This window comes from Myotis lucifugus, unplaced genomic scaffold, assembly GCF_000147115.1.
Source record: "Myotis lucifugus unplaced genomic scaffold, Myoluc2.0 scaffold_53, whole genome shotgun sequence".
In the NCBI taxonomy this organism is placed as follows: Eukaryota; Metazoa; Chordata; class Mammalia; order Chiroptera; family Vespertilionidae; genus Myotis; species Myotis lucifugus.
In genome coordinates, this window is record NW_005871101.1 from 2,053,001 (window position 1) to 2,074,411 (window position 21,411).

Sequence of the window (21,411 nt, forward strand, 5' to 3'; positions counted from 1 at the left end):
AATATATCTGCAATGAGCTCCTTAAATATTCTACCACCAAATAAGTCCCTAGCAATCACCCACACTTGCCACTTTTCCTCCAGTTTCAGAGGGTAAAATGTCCTCACTTTCAGGACAACTCAATTCTTTGAGCCCTTAACCCCATCCTTTTCTGTTCTTAATAATCCCCTTCTCTAATTGTGTCCTCAACATCTCCTTGTCAACAGGTTCCTAATCAAGTCTCTCTCATCCTAAAATATAATTCTTTCTAGGCTCACATTCTCCTCTAGCAACTTCCAATGTTTCTCCTTCCCTTCCCATTCAAACTCCTTATTGATCTTAACTCCTCTGATTCATCCCTCAACCCACTGCTCTCTGGCATCTGCCCTCACCATCTAATGAAATTAACCTTACTGAGGTCACCAATGGCATCCCCTTTGCCAAGTCTTATAGATATTTTTCAGCACTTATCTTATTGGAACTCCCTGCCATATTTGACAAAATCATGCCATCTATCTTAAGATATTTTACATTCTCTTGACTTTGTGTGAGAATATAAAGTTCTTATACTTTATATTCTTATAAAGTCTTCATGACTTCCCTTTCTCTACTTGCTCCTTAAATGTTGGTGTTTCCCACTCTACACTCTCTGCAAGGTGATTATGTCCTCTCTCATGGTTTCAGTATTTCCATGCTTTTATCCATTCGTATCTCAATCATATACATATCTTCCAAGCTTCAAACTCTACCAAACATTTCTATCTGGATGTTCCAGACATACCTCAATTCAACATGTTCCAAACATATCCTCTTCCTCCAAACCAGATTCATTTGCTCTCTCTCTCTCTCTCTCTCTCTCTCTGCTTCTCATTCCAGACAAAAACCTTGGTACAACCTTTTCTGCCTCAGCCCTTTGCATTCAATTACAAGTCCCACCACTTTTGCCTACTACATAGTTCTTAAACCAATCCTCCATCTCTATTTTCTCTGCCCCTGCTCTGAAGTCTCTATTAATCAGAACTCTTTTCATTTAAAGACACAGTAGCCAAACACAACCAATCAGAAATGTATTGGCTCAATGGCTGGATCTAGGGCTTCATCTTTATAAATCACAACCTGAACGAAAAGGCATCCTCACCCAGTGTTCACATATAAAATATCAGTGAAAGATTCTAATTGGCTTTTCTTAGGTCATGTGTTCACCTTTATATTGCTAGGATAGGATAAACAGAGCTAACACCTTTGCTGATAGATGCAATGCCAAAATGGGGAAAATCAATCACCAAGATTTGTGGTCATAAATTTGAAAGTGAGTTAGTCTCTACTGTCTGCACTTATCTCCAGGATAAATAGCTGCTTGGTTACAAGAGTGGATGGAGTAAATGGAAAGTTGGAATTAACTAGGTTTAACTTTTTCCAGGCAGAGAGAAAAAAAGCAATGAGGTTAGGAGTGCTTTCTAAGGCTGGAACTAGTGCAGGACCACACAATATAGGTTGGAAATGAGAACATGAGGGTAGTGGTGATTCATAAGAAGTGTTAAGATCACTGGAGATTGGTGCTCTCAATGAGTTCAGAAAATCATTGAAATAAAAATATTGAGAAAGTGTGCTAGAGGATAGAAATGAACTTGAAGAGTGGGATGTTTGAAATTAAGATGTCATAAGTGGTACAGTAATCACTAATGTTAATTTGAGACTAGAACCTGGCTCAGCCACAGATGACCTGTGAAAACTTGAGCAAGTTTCATAACTTCTCTGAGCCTGTTCTCTACTTTGAAAATGGTCATAATAATACTTAACTTCACAGAGTTGTGAAGACTAAATGAGATACATGTACAGTGCCAGGTCAATGCCTGACAGGTAGCACCAAATAAATGGTCATTACTATTTTGTGCCAAACCCTGTATTAGGAGCTTGCCATATATTATCACATTGAAAACTCATAATATCTCTTCAAGGTATGTTTTATCATCTCCAGCTTTACATGTGAAGAAATTGAAATTTAAATAATAGAATCTTAATTCAAATTTGTTGTGCAAATAGTGTCTTTCAACCATGACTATGAATTTAAATCATTTAATAATTTTTTTTCTGAAACATGGACTAGAGAAGGGGGTGGTCAGCTTTATTTCCAGTTCTTTTTTCATATCATTAAAATTAAAACTCGAGCAGAATACAGATCTAATTGACTCCTAAGTTCATGCACTTTCTATAATAACTCTTCAAGCTCATATCTAAAATGTTTTTGGTAGAGATTAAATGAACAGTATGCGTACACAGCATTGGTCCCCATCCCAGTGCACAATACCACTAATTTTTATCATCTACTCATAAGAAACAGTTGGCAAAAATATAATAAGATTGAGTTCAATAAAGATGTTTTGGGTACCATCATATACCAGTCCTGGAGCACTACCATAAATTAATAAGAAATTGTGTCTACCCTAGAGGACCCATAGCTTATTGATGGAATGAACACCAAACCTGACAAGTAACCATGGCATAATGGTACTAATAATAGTAATAGTAGTAGCAATAACTACCATTTGTTGAGCACTTACTGTGTACCAAAAGAGTTCTAAGTACTTAGCACATTATTTTACTTAATTCTCACAAAACCCCCGTGTGATAAGTGGTGTTTTTATCCTCCATTAAAGATGAAAAATGGAGCCTTCTGAAATGTTTGGTAACTTGCTTAAGACTACTGCTTAGGAGGTGGCAGAGCAAGGAACAGTGAAAGTAGCCTGAGCCCACCCCTTAATCACTTTGCTATTCTGCTACTGTATTAGCAGATTCAGATTAGGTTTAATTGCATACAGTGGAGAACTAAAAATGAGAGATAATTTCCCTTATCTTTTATGTAAAAGAAATCTGAAGGGTAGCTGCTATTGGGGCCCACAGTCCCAGGGACTCGGGCTGTTTGATCCTTCTGCTCTACCACCCAGATGCTCGGCTTCTATTCTCTGGGTGACCTCAGAATCCAAAACAGACTGGAGCTCCAGTCAGTATGTCTGAGTTCCAGGAAAGAGAACAGAAAGTTGGGGCAGGTCACTTCTCACATTTCTGTCCCCTTTATAAGAATCTTTCTGATAAGTTTTTTCCTGTAACTACTACTTACATTGGCTGGACACTTCGCCATAGAAAGTGAGGCGTGAGGCTAAGAAATGTAGTCTTCTCATTAGGTATATTGCCAACCCCAGTATTTCAGAGGTTCTGTTGATGGGGAAAGAAAGAAAAAGTGGCTGTCATGCCAGATTTATAATGGATGCATAACCCTAAGCCTTCCAGTTTGCTGAGATGAATTTGTCCTGAAATATTTAAGTAAAATTGGTTCTGATACCCAATAATGCACAATTAGAAAATCTAGAGCCCTTTAATAAAACTATGGAGTTGTGAGTCTTACTTTTCTCCTAGTTTTACAAACCCCAAATCTCTGTTTCCATGGAGTGTCTGTCTCCACTCTGCATTTCACTTCCTGATAACCCTTTCCACCTCTTCATCCAACTAGATGACACCCCAATTCTTCCTCCCCCATGTATCATTGAGGCAAGGCTGTATGATCAGTGGACTTTATTGAAAGTTTGGGCCAGAGATGGGAGATGTAATGCAGTCCATTCCAACAGACAGCAAGCTTACAATTGAATATAGGACACTCCAATTCTTCCTGCCTTTAGAGAATGTCCACCAACCCTCTCTTCTTGGCTCCTGCCTCCAGCCCCATTGATGGGCAGCCTTTCTCCCTCAAACTCCTTAGCCTGCTTCCTGTCAAGCCCTAAGACTCTTGTCCATATCTTATCCAGAGAGTTTTGCTTATCTCTATCTCCCTCCAAGTTAATCCTAGCAATTTTTCAAAGACTATCATCTCCCAAACAGAATGGTCCACCCAAATAATTTACTAAACAAAACAGGTTCTTAGAGGAGAGATTTGGGTGCCAAGCCAAGAAGATTAGATATCATTCTGTAGGCACTGAGAAGCTCAGTGGCATGACCAGATCTGTACTTTAGTAACAGTGGGGAGAGAAGAGAGGTGGAGAAACTGGTGATATGCATATTGTATGGAACAGGCAAGAGATTATGAGGCGCTCGGCCCTAACAGTGGAGGAAAGGAAGCTTAGGATAGAGAGGATTTGAACATGGGTGGATGAGGTAGGCTGAGGGGGAAAGGATAAATGCTCTTTCTAGCTGAGAAAAGACACATAATAAATAAGAATGCTTTTGAAATAATGTCATTAGAGTAACAGATTTACAACACCATTCTGGTGATAGAAAATGAACATAGAAACAGAAAACTCTAGTATAGGGGACCCTCACGGAACACCTCGAAAAAGAGTAAACTAACCTGTGTGTGCAGGACACTGCATGCAGTGCTATCATGTTGCACCTATTTCGATGTCACCAACCCAGTGAAGGGAGGGGTAATTTTAGTTCTGCTCTCAGATGAGGAGCCAAAGGGTCAGAGGTTAAAGTAACTTCCTGAGAGGCAGGCAGATATTTCGTTGCGGAGCCAGAACTGAAATCTCAGTCTGTAGGATTCCAAAACCCATGGCCTTGCATTTCAGCAAGCTGCCTCTGAGATCTTCAAGCCAATATTTCTCATTAGATGTGGATTAATAAGTTGCAATCAATGAGCAGGGTCTAAAAGGCAATAATAATCACACCAAGTAGTATTTTGGGGGCACTCTTAGTTTGTGGTTTAGCTCTAGGGCTTATAATTCATATTTCCTGCCATCCTCATTTGCTCTTTAGCATCTCTGATTCATCATCAGGTGAGCCCATGAATCCCTGGGGAGGTGACAAGGGGAGCAGAGCCCTCTCAAGCAGACGCCTTTCCCAACCTCCTCCTTGGGCTGGCTCTGGGGGCCTTCACAAAGCTTAAGCAGTCTCCCCATTTCAGTATCCATCCTAGGTTGGATTTTTCATGACTGGGGGAGATTTCTAAAGATTCCGAGTCGGTGTACGCTGGTCTTGTGAGCTTCCTTGTTTTGTTTTTAAGAACAAACCATTTTCCCCTCATTAAATTGAAATCAGATTAGAGAGGTGAACATCAGGAAGGTTGGTCTTTTAGCAACATTTTACCATTCATTCCACAAATTTACATTGATTGGTTCCCCCAGAACATATCTAAGAATTGCTCTTAACCATACTGGGAGGTGGAAGAGACAGAAACATTGAGAGGGTGTGGGAGGAAGGGCAACGGTAAACAGATGCATGCCAGTCTTCAAGCCTCTGGAAGACAGGAACTCCAAAATCATGACCAAATAAAACAGCTTCTTGTTGAACTCTTACTAATCATACCAGCTACTCCTGATGTTTGTAAAGTCTTTAGGTCATAACTTATTATCACTCAATAAATGTTGATATTGTTATTATTACTATTGTTTTTACTATTATTAGGCAAATACTACTGTGCATACATCACCTTATTTAATCCTCCCACCCTCACTGCTAGCTGGATATTAATGTTTTCATTCTATGGCGAATCATAATGGCTAAACCATTGAGGACTTACAGTGTGCCTGGCACTAGATGAACACCAGGTGCATAATCCTTCCAACAAATCCTACAAAATATGTGCCATTATTATACTCACTTTGCAGATGTCAAAACTAAGGCTCAGAGAGATTAGGTGGCTTGTTCAGGGCCATGAGGTAGTCAGTGTCAAAGGCCAAGTCTAAGTTGAATTCTGCCGAGCTCCAGAGATTGTTACCCCGACGCTGCTTCATGCAGACACACCCCTCAAAATTCAAAAACTCACCAAAGGGAATCAAATGAGTCAAGGAAACCTTCGCTCTTATTGGGATTTCAAAAGATCCTGTTGCTCACTGTATTCTATTGGTTAGGAGAACACTTTTTTAGCTCAAAACTTCTGTAACCGAGGTCATGGAAATGACTTCTAAGTTCAGTGCCTTTCTGGTACCTGTCAGCAGTGAGAAGGGTGTTGTGAAGTGCTTATAGCTCTTCTATCCAGGGCTGATTGACAGCCCTGTAGGAAGGATGTCAGTTACCAGTTCAGAGAAGGTGAGCACACTGTAATAGAAACTTGCCAGTTTCTAAAATCGCTTATTGTGAAAATGAGTTTCCTCCAGCAAACCCAGGAGAACCTGGGCTTCTTTTACATCTTCTGCAGCCCTTAGCAGGGTGGACAGTGAATACCAGGAGCACCTGGCGTGCCTGCGGGAGGGACTGGCCACCTGCTCTGGGCTCAGGGTGGCAAAGGAGCTGCAGAACACAGGAAAGGACTCTGAGACAAAGAGCTTGGCATCGATGCACAGAAACAAGACAGGCACACCTGCCATAACTGTGATCGCAGCAAGAGATAACAGGGCCTGGGTCACAAGTCGGGACACCTGAGATCTAATCCCAGCTCCATCCTGCAGCAGCTCGGGGCAAGTCATTCACATCTCTTGGCCTCAATTTCTCCCTCTGCAAAATGAAGAATTTAGATTACATTGCCTGTATGAGTTAGGGTAATAAAAAAGAACCCAGGAAGAGGATAAAATTGTAAAGAAAGATCCAATGTCTCAATTCACCCCCAACGCACCCACCCCCCCCCACACACACACACATATCAACCCTATGTCGCAATTAGTCCCTGTACCTGATCTTCAAGCCCTGCTCTGCCATTTACTACTTATCACTTAACCTAGAGCTTCCAAAATTACAGATGTGCCACGGTGTTGATCCCTCAGTCCCCTGGGCAGCTGGGAGATGGCAGAGGCCCCAGGCTAGTCCACTTTACCTGAGAGCAGCCTCACCACTTACACATGACCTCCTTCCCATATCCACACAAACAGTATCATTATGTAGTGTATTCTGCCAGGTAGAAATGTTTGGGAAGTCCTGATAACCTGTCTAGATCTTGGATTCATCATCTGTAAATGGAAATATTATTAGCGTCTGCATCATAACCATCTTATAAGATTAAAATTGTGTATAGGAAGTGCTTAGTATAACCAGTGTGCCTAGCAAATGCTCAGTAATGTTTGCTCTTGTTACCACTCTGACCACTACTATTGGCCAGGCCTCCAACCTAACAAGGCTAGATGTGTCCTTAGCACAGATGAGCATTCCTGGTTCATATTCTGAGGCTTCTCGGTGTAGACCCAGCAAAAGGCCCAGCAGGCCTGCCTCCTACTCTCGCTTTCTCCAGATGAACCTGTGCAAAGAGTATGCTTTTACTTCTGAAAGTATTTTCCCAAAAGGAATTGTCATCTCTATTGGACAATCCCCTTCCAAAAGGCTGTACTTCAAAACATACAGATAGGCCTGCCACAGAAAATAAGCAAAGAAATCCGATAATAATGACAAATTGTGATCAGTGCTATGAGGAAATTAAACAGGGTTCCATGACAAAATACTGTCTCTGAACAAGTGATATTTAAGCAGCCTCAACTCTGTGCAATGAAATGGGCAAGGCACAATGCCCATGGAACAACCACTTGAGACAGGAGTGCTGATGGAAACACATAAAGAGAAGTTATGCCAAGCACCAGCCCTTGCCTCAGACACCTGATACAAGGCAGACTTGGTGCATAGAGTCTAACTGGCCGGCCATGGTAGATCAGGAGCTTTGCATGTGCCAAGCCATCTGCTCTGAACACTCATGCCCCTCCTCTCCTCACATTGCTAAGCCCAAAGTCTGGTACTAAGGGACTATGACCATGAAGGAAATCAGGGAACTCCTGGCAAATTCCACTGGCCCTGGTGAGGGTGTAAGATCACCAAAGCAAAAGGTATACACAGAGAAAAAAGTTAAGGGCAGAGCTTTCTAAAATGGCTATAGACAAAGAGGGAAAATAAGAAGCAATAATGGGGAAAGAAAAAATGTGGGCAGAGCCCAGCCAATGTGGCTAAGTGGTTGAGCATCAACCATGAACCAAGAGGTTGCCAGTTCAATTCTCAGTCAGGGCACATGCCTGGGTTATAGGCTCGATCCCCAATAGGGAGCGTGCAGGAGGCAGCCAACCGATGATGTTTCTCTCTCATGGATGTTTCTGTCTCTCTATTCCTCTCCCTTCCTCTCTCTCTAAAAACCAATAAAAATATATTTTTTAAAACTGCAGGCAAAGAAGTAGGAATAGAACAGAAAGAACAACTTCTTACACAAGGAAATGAAGGGGTAAGCCCTGGTGTCACAAGCTGCAGAAACACTCATAAAAAGCCACCCCAGTGATGACAGCCTGTGGATTGGGAGGCGGTGTAGATATCCATCATAGTGCAAAGGATAGGGCTGTATGAAGAAGAGGGGATAGCAAACAATGGAGGAATCTTTGATTTAACAACTCAAGGAATGCATTCATCTTGGAGATAACCTGTGCCTGTGCTTTACTAAGTGGCTGTATATGTGTGAAAAGCAATTATTTGTTAACTAGAGGCCCAGTGCATGGATTCGTGTACCGGTGGAGTCCCTCGGCCTGGCCTGCAGGGATCAGGCCAAAACCAATCTCTGGATCCAGGGTGTGGATGAAGCAGATTCAGGGCCAACAGTGTCCCAGCAGCAACCTAATCCACAGCCAATTCCGCGAGGAATTGGGCTCCCTCCTCTACTGGCTGGAGCGTCTGCCCTCTGGTGGTCATTGCATGTCATAGCTACCAGATGAACAGTCGAACAGTCAGACGGTCACTTAGGCTTTTATATATATAAATATGCACTACAAACATTTCATACTATACTTCACCACCGGCCATTTTCATGGATCTGGCCTCTAAAAGAATCCCTTGCAGAGCAGTTGAACACATGTATACATGTATGTATAACTTTGGATGTATATGCACATATACATAAATGCACACAAACATATCATTAGATCTTATTAACTCTTCAGGAACTTTCTATTTTGGAATAAATTTAATAGCCAACAAATGAGTCAAGGAAATGACTCATTTGGGTATGAGGTGGTGTTACACTTGAAACTTTATAAATACACCAGCTTTAATAATTTCTTAAGCTTTTAAAGAAAATAACCAATCTAATGAATTTCTTTTATATGTGAACCATAGATATGAATGCCTGCTCCTTTGCAAATGTTTCTAAGAATGTTTTCACTGTGAAAGCACTCAACATTATAAATCGGTCAAGAGCACTTAATATTTTCATTAGAGGAATTCCTCTTTCAAGAAGCCACCAACATATCCAAGGGAGTCACCGTTCTCTTTACTAGAGTTATCTTGCAGAAAAGTCAGCTAAAATGCCACCATCGCCATTGCATCCAGTAGGGGCTGCCCACTTGGAGACAATCCACCAGGATCATCTAGGTGAGACTCTTAAGAAGAACAGTAACCTGCAGGTCCTTGTCAGCTCTGTGCAGGTACAGTGCACAGTCATTTACCAAGCACACCATCCTTCCATCTCATAGAAGAGTAGGTGGCAACACTCCTTAACATACAAATTTCATACTTATTCCCTATGGAAGGCCAAATTCTCCTAGAGTTTTGAAGGCCAGGGAGTATAAAGGGGTAGGGAAAAAAAGAGGGAGGTGAAAGTGGAGGCAGTTGTATCAGAGAAGCAAGAAGAACTAGAAGCGGGAGTGGTAACCATATCCTCATACCCAAAAAACTGTCTCCATTAGTCTCCTAAGTCCTTGGTCCTGGCCCTGCTCCACCCTCCTTGCATGTTGCCCTAATGTAGAAAGAAGTCAAGATGGCACCCTCTTAGGAGGGGTTTCTAATGTCTCTGGGAAGGTCCTCCTTGGGGAGCAAATCCAGGCCCACAGAAGATTTGCTGTCTCACCCTCCTGGACAGAAGATTTGCTGTCTCACCCTCCTGGACAGTTGCTGGCTGCAGCCTGTCCCCGTGAAACCTCGGTCCCACCTGCTCCTCAAATGGGCCGAAGAGACCACAGGAGAGCTCAGGTGTGTTCTCTCGGTGCTCCCCTTTAACTCTGTCCATTACATTCTCAGGGCAACAGGGTGGTTAGGTCTGTCATCTCTGCCGGTGCCATTTCCATCTGTCCTAGGATTGGGGGCATTGCCCACTCCAACAGAGTAACGAGCTGCAAAATATTTGGGTGACAGAGAATTGCTGGTTGTCGCTTCAACTCCCACTCTCCTTTGCTTTCTGCACAAAGCCTGTTTAGGTCAGTTATCAGAGTCATCTGGGTGAGGGGCTGTCGGTCTCATAAAGAAAGTTTGAGCAAGAACATTGCAAATTTCTTTACTTTGAAATTTCTGCATTTTTGAAATAGGACAGATGTTTCCAGATTAAAGGTTTAACACCAACGAGGAAATCTTTCTGTGTTCTGTTTTAGAAGTGAATTGGCACACAAGGATTTGGTCTAGACTCCAGGTGATTTCTGATTCCCTGAAATGCTGTCTCTAAAACTATCAGCCAACAATATTTGCTTCCCACCTCATTTATTTCACCTCCAAGGCAAAATCTCCTGCATAAACACTGCAGAGGCTACTGCTAGGTAAATCTCTCTGAGAGTCCTTTCCCCTTGGGTAATAATAGCCAGAGCTCCCACTGGAGGAGGGCCAATGACATGTCAGCAGCCTGCACAGTAGGAGTCTCCATCACCATTTCCATGTGAAACTAGGGCCCAGTGAATTGGATGACTTGCTCAAGGCCACAGTAATAATTTTTGTTGTCATTTATTAAGTACATACTGTGTGCCAGGCACTGGGCAACATGATCTGCGTGTATTCTCTTTAATTGTCATAACCTCTCTCTGGGTCTCTCTTCGGAGGCTGTGAGGCTCCCGTGATACCTCATTGCCTCTCCTACAGCAAAGAGGGGCTGCAGATAGAGGCCTCAGCATTCCCTCACTGCTTACCTGAGCATCAGATGAGGGCCTAAACATGACTTTGCCTTTCCCTTTTATAATGTCTTTTCCCCTCCAAGACTGCCTTTGATGCTAACCTAAGGTCACCTACATTAAAATGTTAAGAACAGAGTAAAGGGCAGTCCCAGCTCCTCTGCCACCTCAGCAATGAAGAGGGAACAAGATGAGAAGGTGGCCTCAGGGAACAGCTAACCCTGTGGGTTCTTTAGGTAGAAGCAACCATATGAGCATTGTTATTATTACCATTTTCATCATCATTTCATACACAATGCAGTTCTTTAAAAAGTAAAATAATGAACACCAATGATGATAATTAGAAATAACATGACCAGATAATATAATACTTGAATTCATCATGTTATAGAAACTATTATAGCAACAGACATCAGGCCTCCAATAACCTCTAAACTATTTTCATAGAGGGAGATCTAGAGAAGAGAGTACACAGATAGTCTAGTCACATTTAATCAGAAAATAATCAAACTTCCTTGACCTGTGTCAGGGATTACTTCTCTGTTATGCGGACAGCTTCTTTCCTTCCTGTTTCTAAGCTGATATATTGGTGCTGTGGTTTGGAACTTTTGAGTTCTCTGCTCACTACCCATCTTTAATTGGAGCCCTGTCAGGTTCAGTAACTAATTGTGCCATACGATCCCTGATTAACGATGCTGTCCATCCCCTAAACCCAGGCTCTCACTATCCACCTGGGGCCTGCTTTGGCAGAAAAAATTGTCTCTTCTTAGACACAAAGAAACATAGGCAGTTCCAGACGCATTTGTAAAAATTGCCCGGGCTTCGCTGACAGGTGAGTGGCCCAGGTTGCGTTGGGAGAAGAGACAGTAGCAGGGAGATGGGAGGGAGAGCACGCCTGATGGATTACTCCCTGACACAGAAACACACAATTTTCTTGGCTTATCAAGAACACTGGGAAGAGGACATCGGTGCAGATCACAGGGTCCCACAGCACATGACAGGGGGCTGAATAGATGATTCTCGGAATCTAGCAACCTGCTTCTCAAGGGGGTCAGCAATGATGAGGACACTTCATCACCATCTGGAATTCAGTGTCACAGAGAAAACAAAGGTTTCCAAGAGAATTCACTCTCGATTTCTCTCTGAGGTCCTGGGATTTCTCCCAATCTACATTTAAGCAGTACTAGCAACCACAGCAATGTATATGACGTGTCTTAGCCCTGTTGTGAATTTATAAATGGAACAAAGATGTTTTAAGAAAATGAGAAGGAAATGGGTAATCACCATCTCAGCAAAATGCTATGTTTGGCGAGGACTTGTTTAAAGACGTGTTTGGGCCTAAGTGGTGAGCTGCATGGGTGTAGTCCATCAGCTGATTCCATCCTGTGTCTGGGAGGTGACGCATGATTGACATTCAGGAGAAACTGCCTTCAGGAATGCGGAATCATCCATTTGCCAGATCAGCCCACCCCTACCTTCCTACCTGTCTACCCTGTATGAAGTATTGTAGTTATAGTATGTTCGACACAACTTATCAGGCCTGGTACCTGCAACTTATGCCCATCACACAAAGCAAGACCCTCTGAGATTGAACTCTGAGCAGCACTCAAGACGTTGCTGATCCCAGAGGCCTTAATGAAACTGCAGGGATGGCAAATCGTTTTCTTGGACAGCTCCCTCCACTCCCCCTTATATCTCCTGATAACCTCTTTCCCTTTGAGCAGCCCTTCTGATGATCTGAAAACCTTACTTCAAAACTCAGTTTTACAGTTTCTTAAAGTAGTTCATGCATTTCCCTCCCATTCCCTGCAACCAACATCTCCTTTCTTGTTTTATTATAATTGTTGGTGTTCTGGTCTGTCTTCTCCACTAGACTATAAGACACACTCACACAAAAGGGATAGTAGTCTTTCCGTTCAACTTTGAACCCCTTAAAGCTAACACAGATCATGGAGATGGCGCCTTATAAATTTCTTGGATAAATGAATGAATTTAAAGCTCCTAGACCTGGATATCAGGAGACCTCTGTTCCAGCCCCCGCTCTGTATTTCATTGAATATGCAACTTCAGTCTGTGGCATCATCTATGAAGTAAGAGAACAAACCCAATGAGCAGTTGACACTTGTGCCCATGCCATGCTCAGTACAGGCCTGTGCATCCACAGAGGACTGTCGGGGCTTGAGGGAGGTGTGGGATGAGGGAAATCCTGGGCAGGCCGGCCTCAGGTCTCCTGTCCCTCTTCAAACATACCAACCTGCCTTTACTTATTTATGTATCAGGTTCTCAAATAAGACTTTGTGTGCAAAGAGGGTTTCACAATCAAGACAAAGCTTTAAAACTATAGAAGTAGATACACTGTCCAGTCTTTTTCAGCTGGATTCCCCCAATCTATTAAAAAGGGCCCACCCTCTCAATCACTTGCTCCCAGTCCACCTCTGGAGACTCATCTTCCTCAATTCCTAAAATAGCCTTCGTGTGCCATCCCAGCTATGCCTTTTTATGTGCCTGTAACCACCTTTTCCCATGTTTTTCTGCCTGGCAAAGCCCAGCTCACCCTTAAGATACAGCTCACTAGCCTTCCTCCTCCTTCCCCGCTCCCCCATAAACCAAAGATGCATGCCCCCAAGAACCGAGCTGACCCATAGAACTCCAAGAGCACCTCATAAACACTCTATAGTATTAAAACTGGCCATGTGGAATCATCTGTTTATTAAACTCTTTCCTGATTGAAAGGTAGATACTTCACAGTCAGGAGATCTGCTTACTTATTGTTGTGTCTCTGGTATTCACTTCAGTGGTCAATTTAGTAGGCACTTAACAATGTGTGTCACATAAAGGAAGGAAATTAGGAAGTCAGAAGTTCCTTAGGAAATTAGTAAGTTAATAGATAAATAGGTTAGTCCATAATTTAAACTACAAGTTAATGGGAAAGCCTCTTTATTGGAGTAGAGAAATTAGCATTTGAGTGTGACTAACCACTAGATTTAATCTTTCCAGGTGAAAGAATACTTTTTAAAAGTACTTATTTATCTAATGGCTTTCTTCAGTGGAAAATGGAAGGAAATACATTTCTTGAGTCAAGAAACACTTCTCAATCATTTGCCTACTCTCAGCTGGGTCTTTCTCCTTTCCACCCTCTTAAATTGGAGAATATTGGCCTTCTGGTTCTAAGAGAGTATTAGAGAGCCAGGGTAAACTGTGAGTGAAGACATGAAATTAGAAGAGGGGGAGCATATAGTAATATTTTACAATAGTGTGGCATGGTCTCAGGCACAGTTGGAAAGTTCAACAGTGTTCATAGGCTCTCTGGGGGTATCTAACCTCAGGCTGACCTAGTATGCCTGCATATGATAGAACCATGAACTCTCTGAGTTGGAAAGAATTCATGTTAAAACGTACTAAAGTTTTCTGAACCCCAAATCATACATCATTTGGGGTACACAAGAGAGGATTGACAGAGAATATTTCAAATATGGAATCTCCTGGTATCTTGTCCCAATCTTCTTTTTAATGTGTAAATTTAAGTGCTTTTTAGGCTGGGAATGTGTCAATTTAATTTTAAAAAAGTAGTCCCGGGTATAGAAATAAAACAAAACACTAGGGATATGACAAGATGAAAACAGGGATACACTTACAATATACTTAAAGAGTGGGTAATGGAAAAGAATATCAGTTGCAGGCTATGAGAAATCACTCATTTCCTCTAGTCCTGCTGAAATGGAGCCTTCATATTTCTCGAGGACCTAGACTTGCTATCTCTGAACAGCTCTAATGGGAACCGTACATCATGTGGTCTGCAGCATGCAGTCTCTCATTGATGGCTATCTGGACCTCAACATTGCACTCTATATTGATTTTCTCCAGCTACATGGTTATACTTTTGGAATCAATATGCCTCTCCCTCTCCAATCACTTGATGGGCAGCCAGGGAATGCACTTTGACAATAGCACTGGCAAATATGATTAGAAAGGTAACTCTGGGGGAAGAATTATTTTTAAACACATTACTAAATTGAGTAAATATTATTTATAAATCTATCTCTCCTTTAAAATAGTGATTCTCCACCCAGTACACCAAATCAACTTTAGGTAATAAATACTTTGCAATGCTTCCTTTATGCTTGTGAAATACAAACTCGGGATAATGTTACCTTCTTATACACTTAATTTAAAAAAATAATGTGCCCTGAGTATGAAATATAAATGTAAGAAGAGTAATTTCTAATAAAAAATATTTATTTTAATGGGTGAATCTGAGAGACATAATGTTAGGAGACATAATGAAGTAATCAGATGTTTCCCATCGTCTATAGAACCACTACAAATGCAACTGCTGCAAATGTACACTCATGTAGGTGTGCTGTGTGGTGTTCAAAGACCATGAGTCATGTTGCTGTGGATGATGTAGTTTTTCCAGAATGATGGCCAACTTTTGGTAAATTCCAAACAAAACAAATTACAACTGTCCCTCAATTTACCCCATTGTTGTAGTCCTGGAAAACTCTCTGTTGATAAAGCCGTGGAAAAATGCTTTGTGTTAATATGCAAAATGGAGGTAGATTTAGAAATAATAAACAGGTTTTTACTTGCATGATTGCCCATTGGCTTCTTCAGAAGTCATGTGAGACACGGGACCATGCTTCATTCTGGGGACAGTCCCACATGTGGCACAATGTCTAACAGCCCAGTCCTCTGGCCATCTAATGCAGCTTGTGCCCACAATTATCATGAGGACAACAGACACTCCTACAGATTTCCAGAATTCAAACCCGAGGAGGCAGTACCTTTGCTGAGGACCATTGGTTTGAAGAATTTTCTACAGAGCTTCCCCAGTGACCCAGATTCCAGCTGTGAAACCAAAGAATGATAGAACTAGAAGCTACCTTAAATCTTCTCTAACTGCCCCCTCATTTTTATCCAGGTGAGGTAAGTGACTTGCTCTTGGACACCCAGTTATTAGGATAGAAAATCAAGATTACCCTGTCAGCACTTTTTAAAAATTTCTTATTGAATAGAAATATACCCTTGAATTTTTCTCTTTACACACCAGGTACTTGAAAATAGATAAATGACACAACATTTTCCAGTTTTTACCAGGATATTTGGGGTGAAATCACTCACTTCTCACCCCTGAGTTTCAGTACCAGCTGTGATGCTCTCTACTGCCCACTACAAGCCTGGATTCCTGCAGACACATAAATGAGAAAGGTTAAAAATATTATCAATTCCCTTACAATGTGTTCAAAGGTATGATTGCTGAGAGCAGAAATTGTCTTACACGGTTAGTGGCTAATTGATTTTCTCGCCATTCTCCCCAACCTCCAGTCACCAGAATCCAAGCAGGAGCTTGGGAAATGAATGGCTAAGATTCCATATGCTCCTGCACTGTGCACAGCCTGACTTAGGACAGCAAGGGGCTGGTCCCTTCCTAAGACCTAGTGAAGTCTTGGCTATTCGGTTCTGATGATGAACTGAGTGTTTTAAAATTTGATTTGGCAGATCAGATATTAAGTAGAAACTGTTAGATTGCACAATACTGAATCCCCAAATTACATTTTCAAACTGAGCCTGTTTCAAAAGTATTGCTTGGAGGAAAAAAAACAACAACAGTTTATAGGCCTTATATATTATGAGGAGGTAAAAATAGGTGGAGAGAAGACATTCATAGCATATAAATGTGGATCCTATACCAAAGAGGAGCAGTTAATTGCTTCCTAGTCCTTCCTCGAGCTGCGCTAAAGAACAGCCTACTCGGTAATGTGCCAACTCAGCTCTCTTCAGGAGAAAACACAAAAATCCTTCCAGCGAGAAAGTCTCATTAGGTCCTCATACTTGGTGCTTATACACCCTACAATTTCCTCATGGAAGAGTTCCTCAGGTCTTCTTTCCTAGACCACATCCTCTTAATTTTAGACTCCCTCCAACAATTCAAACATTGGGTGTTAGAAGCAGCAATTTAGAAAGGAGGAAGTTTGACTGCTCAGGGTGAGCCCTGTGACAGCAACAGAGAGAAATAACTGACCGTCCAGGAAAGAGATGGAAAACTGTTTTTACAAAGTGAGGGAGGGGGGCTGACACAGGAACTCAAAGTAAATAGCAGCCTGAGCCATTTAATGTAAGCACAGATGGCTTTGCTAGTCCTGAGAGCATCTCCATAATACAGAACAACATAGTAACTGACATAAAAGAAAAATTAGGTTATGCTCAATATATTTTGCAGCAAAATTTCAATTCTAGAGTAACGGAGAAGGGAGATCCTTCAGAAAGCATCCCAGTCCCATTCCTTTATTTTACTAAGAAGGAAACTGAAAGCAAAAGGTGGAACAGGTTCAAGGTAGACAACAGCACAGCCCTTCTGATCCAGGGCTCCTTCCATACGGACACCCTGACGACTGACATCACTGAGAGGAAGGAAAAGCGACATTACATCGCATGGCATCATTCAGTGTGTCATTGCTCTGACATTTGGTTTTGCTTCTCTGCATTGATGTATCCGCCCTTCCAAAGGAAAAGAAACCTGCTCTCTTTATTCACAAAAGAGTGAACTCTTGTTCCCTGATTTGTGATGAGAGAGCTTCAGGGTTGGCCCTTAACAAATTGGGACTGGAGGTGAAGTTTACTTGGCGTTCCCTCTGACATCCTCCTCATCCCATTCCTGCTGTGTTTCCTCCAAGCTGTCCTACATCTGTCCTCCGACTTGGCACCTCAGCCACTGGCCCCACATCGGGAGCTCCTGCACAGTGTAGGAAACTCTCCCACCTCCCAAAAGTCTGGTGTATCCCCAGCCTCCTTCTAATTTGATCTCTAATTCCATTAAACAAAGAATGGGGCAATGTACCAACATTTTTCAAAAATAGGTGGGGAGTGCCCAGCCGACATGGCTCAGTGGTTGAGTGTCGGCTTATGATCCAGGAGGTCACACTTCAATTCCTGGTCATGGCACATGCCCGGGTTTCAGGCTCTATGCCTTGTGGGGGGCATGCAGGAGGAAGCCATTCAATGATTCTGTCTCATCATTGATGTTTCTATCTCTCTCTCCCTCTCTCTTCCTCTCTGAAATCAATTTTAAAAAATTTCTTAAAAAAATAAGTGGGGAGCTTGTTAAAATACAGGTTCCTGGTCCCCATATCCTGAAATTATGATTCAATAGATGATTCTGGCGGAGTGGGCCCGACTCTCCCAGCTGCCCGCCTGCACGTTCCTCTCCATCCAAATACTTCAAACTATCTCTCTCTGCCATGTCTTTACCTCATATAATACCTTCTTTGTCTAATTAACTCCTCCATATTTCTCAAAACCAGCTAATGTAGATGTCTCTGATCTTTGCTCTCATTCCTCTGTGTTTCTATATCACTGAGCTTTTCCAACCTACCATGATTTTCTGGTACATCTCCCCTTGAGGGCAAGGCCTCATCTCACTTGTGTGTGTGTTTTTTTATCCCCAGCAGCCCGACAGGCACATAGTAGGCACTCTAAAACTGTTCATTAAATTATCTTTTGCATGTGGTCAATTTCCTTGTTAATAACTAGTCACTTATTTACATTTGAATATTTTATCAGTCCCCTAGATATAGTACAAGATGTTCACAAATCACTCAAAGTATCCCTCTCCAACGAGATGCATCTTCTGCAAGATGTAAAAATGAAACAGAAGAATTTTACACATAATCTAACCCTGGTGCCAACAGCTGTAGGGTCATAATGAGTTAGGTCCATATTCACTCAGGATATCTGACACCTATGAACAGTGACAGAGACCCATACAACAAACAGGGACCGTTCCAAATGAAGATCAGTTTCTAACAGTTCCTTAGAATTAGTTCTGATTGCCTTCCAGGCATTCCGGTTAAAAAATTTTCAGAAGGGAGGTTGGAAAACATTACTGGCTTTGAATGGGTTCATATACATAACGTTCTGTGTATGTGTTCTTCAATCCCAGAGATTCCCGGTATTTTCTACCCAACATCGTAAGCCACCAAGAGGTTTGCTCACCTCCTACCACCGGTGTGTTTTGTCCCATGCAGGTGTTTGCTATGCAGAGTTCGGAGTCCGTGTCCCGAAGACCACGGGGTCGGCCTACACCTACAGCTATGTCACCGTGGGGGAGTTTGTGGCATTTTTCATCGGCTGGAACCTGATCCTGGAATACCTGATTGGCACTGCGGCCGGTGCCAGTGCCCTGAGCAGCATGTTTGACTCGCTGGCAAACCACACGTTCAGCCGCTGGATGGTGAACAGCGTGGGGACCCTCAATGGCCTGGGTAAGACCACACCCCTCTCACCTCAACATGCAAACTTTCTGAGCCAAATGAGTGGGTTCTCCTTTCAGGATGCAACTTGGTAAAATGTATCAATAGCCTTAAATATGTGTTTGTTTGCTTTAGTGTGTGTGTGTGTGTGTGTGTGTGTGTGTGTGTGTGTTGTTGTTGTTGTTGTTGTTGTTTTTGCAAAGTAATTCTTTTCCTGCGAATCTATCCTAAGGAAATCAGTCTAATTTCCATAAAGCTTTCTACAGAAAGATGTTCATCACAGCCTTATTTATAATAACAAAATTAATTGGAAACAGCCTAAATATTCTACAGTGGAGCAAATGGCTAAGTAAATCATGGAAACATACTATGTAGCTAGAAAATAAAAGAAAGACTAGGAAAACTGTTGTAATAACATGGAATGTTTTTAATGTAATGGCAGGTGACAAAGGATGCAAATCATACATGTATCATGTTAATAAATACATAACAATAAAACAAATCATGTAAGAACTGTAAGAAACTTCTCCATTGGCTTCCTCAGAAGATTTTTAAATTTTTCATAAATAAGCATGTATTAATATTTAAATGAGTAAAAAATGAATATATTTCTAAAATGGAACAAAATGGGTTCAGTCTAGCAGAGGTCAAGGATGGCAATGGAACGGAGTGAATACTAAACGATCAGAAGCTCACGGAGCGAATACCTTGAGACTTCAGGCTCTGTCTATCACTTGCCTCCCACTTTCCATGCTGATGTCTGACTTTATGCTTTCACATTCATGGGAGGCTAAACATTAGTGGTGGAAACTTTGGGGTTCTTCCCCGAACTTTGAGGGACTGATTCTGAGGCTGTGTATAAGTCCTTTAACTTTGGTGTCTCTATCTGAGAAGAAGTGACAAAAATGCTGAGTATCCAGATACCATGAGAAGATAAAAATGTATGGAGACCACATCTCCTCAGTACACTAATTTCATAGAATTTTAAGTCTGCACGGGTCCTCCAGCATCAGGGAGTCCCACCCCTTAACTTCACAGGGAGGTCCAGAGGAGTGAGGCACTTGCCCAGAGTCAGTCAGTCCTGGCTTTGGGTCCTGGGTGCTTACTTACACTGTGTACTTAATAGCAATTTAATTTAACTTGACCTCTCTGGTTACAGGCAAAAGTGCAGCTGAAATTCAGGAGCCTGACTGCTGAGGCAGTGCCTTTTCCACTCCATAGAGGGCAGGAGTCCACTGGCCAATGGACAAGACCTTGAAGGCTGTCCACCGGTCATTTTCTCTGCAGCCCCTTACACATAAATGGAAAGAACACCTTTCTTCCAATAGTTTTCAAAGACACACATTTTGAATTTTTCTAATGATGAAAAAATTGCTGGAATGGAAAGCAAAATTCATGGACTATAAAGTGAACAAAAATGAAGATAAAACAATTTTCAAGTAACATGTTAGGCCTATGTATACATCCCAAATATCCCAGGAGAGTCCTAACTTCAAATGTTCTGTGCCATGATTCCATACGACTCTTGTAACTGTCATATCATGTATCCCAATTTAGGGTCCAGGATATCATGTTATTTTGTCTATATACCAAAACCTTCCCATTTGCAAATAGACACTTGTAGACTACAGTGTAGTCACATACATGCGCACGCACACGCACACGCACACACACGTACACACACACACACACACACACTCACAGCATTTCTTCTCCCTCTGTGACAATCTGACCACCCCTCTCAGAGCTGAGTGCCGATGCCCTGGGGAGGGGCTGGGAGTTTGCCTGGCCTTTTTTCCCTCTGGACAATATTAACTCATGTCTTTCCCCTCCAGGGAAAGGTGAGGAATCCTACCCAGACCTTCTGGCTCTGGTGATCGCGGTCATCGTCACCATCATCGTCTCGCTGGGGGTGAAGAACTCTGTGGGCTTCAACAACGTGCTCAATGTGCTGAACCTGGCGGTGTGGGTGTTCATCATGATTGCAGGCCTCTTCTTCGTCAATGGGAAGTACTGGGCTGAGGGCCAGTTCTTGCCCCACGGCTGGTCAGGGGTGAGTTCATTCCTAAATGCCTAGGTGCTTCTCCCATGCTCTGCCTTCCAGCCCGTGATGAGTCTAAGACGTATTTTCGGGAAAATGCTGCTGTGTCTCATAATCTTCACGCCACCCTCTTCACCTTTCACTGGAATGTTCTGAAGAAGTAGCTCTCATTTTATTTTGTTTCATAAACATTTATTAAAATCCAATTTTATAGATAATTAATAGATTTGTTGTGTTGGTCCCTTGCAATATACCTAATACTAAGTGCTTTGCCCGTAATATTTTATTTAATCTCCCTAATAACTATGCAAGGAAATATTTACATTCTGGTCTTTCAGGTGAAAAAACTCACACTCAGAGAGGTCAAATGACTTGCTATTGAGCATAC

At 42.2% G+C, this 21,411-nt stretch overlaps 1 protein-coding gene across 1 annotated transcript in view; it reads left to right on the forward strand.

Annotated features, from left to right (window-relative positions):
- Positions 1-21,411, forward strand: part of SLC7A14 (solute carrier family 7 member 14) — a 51,552-nt gene that overhangs the window by 2,753 nt on the left and 27,388 nt on the right. Inside the window, 2 exon segments of the mRNA XM_023753915.1 lie at positions 18,758-18,994; positions 20,818-21,035. Coding sequence (XP_023609683.1) covers positions 18,758-18,994; positions 20,818-21,035 — 455 coding nt within the window.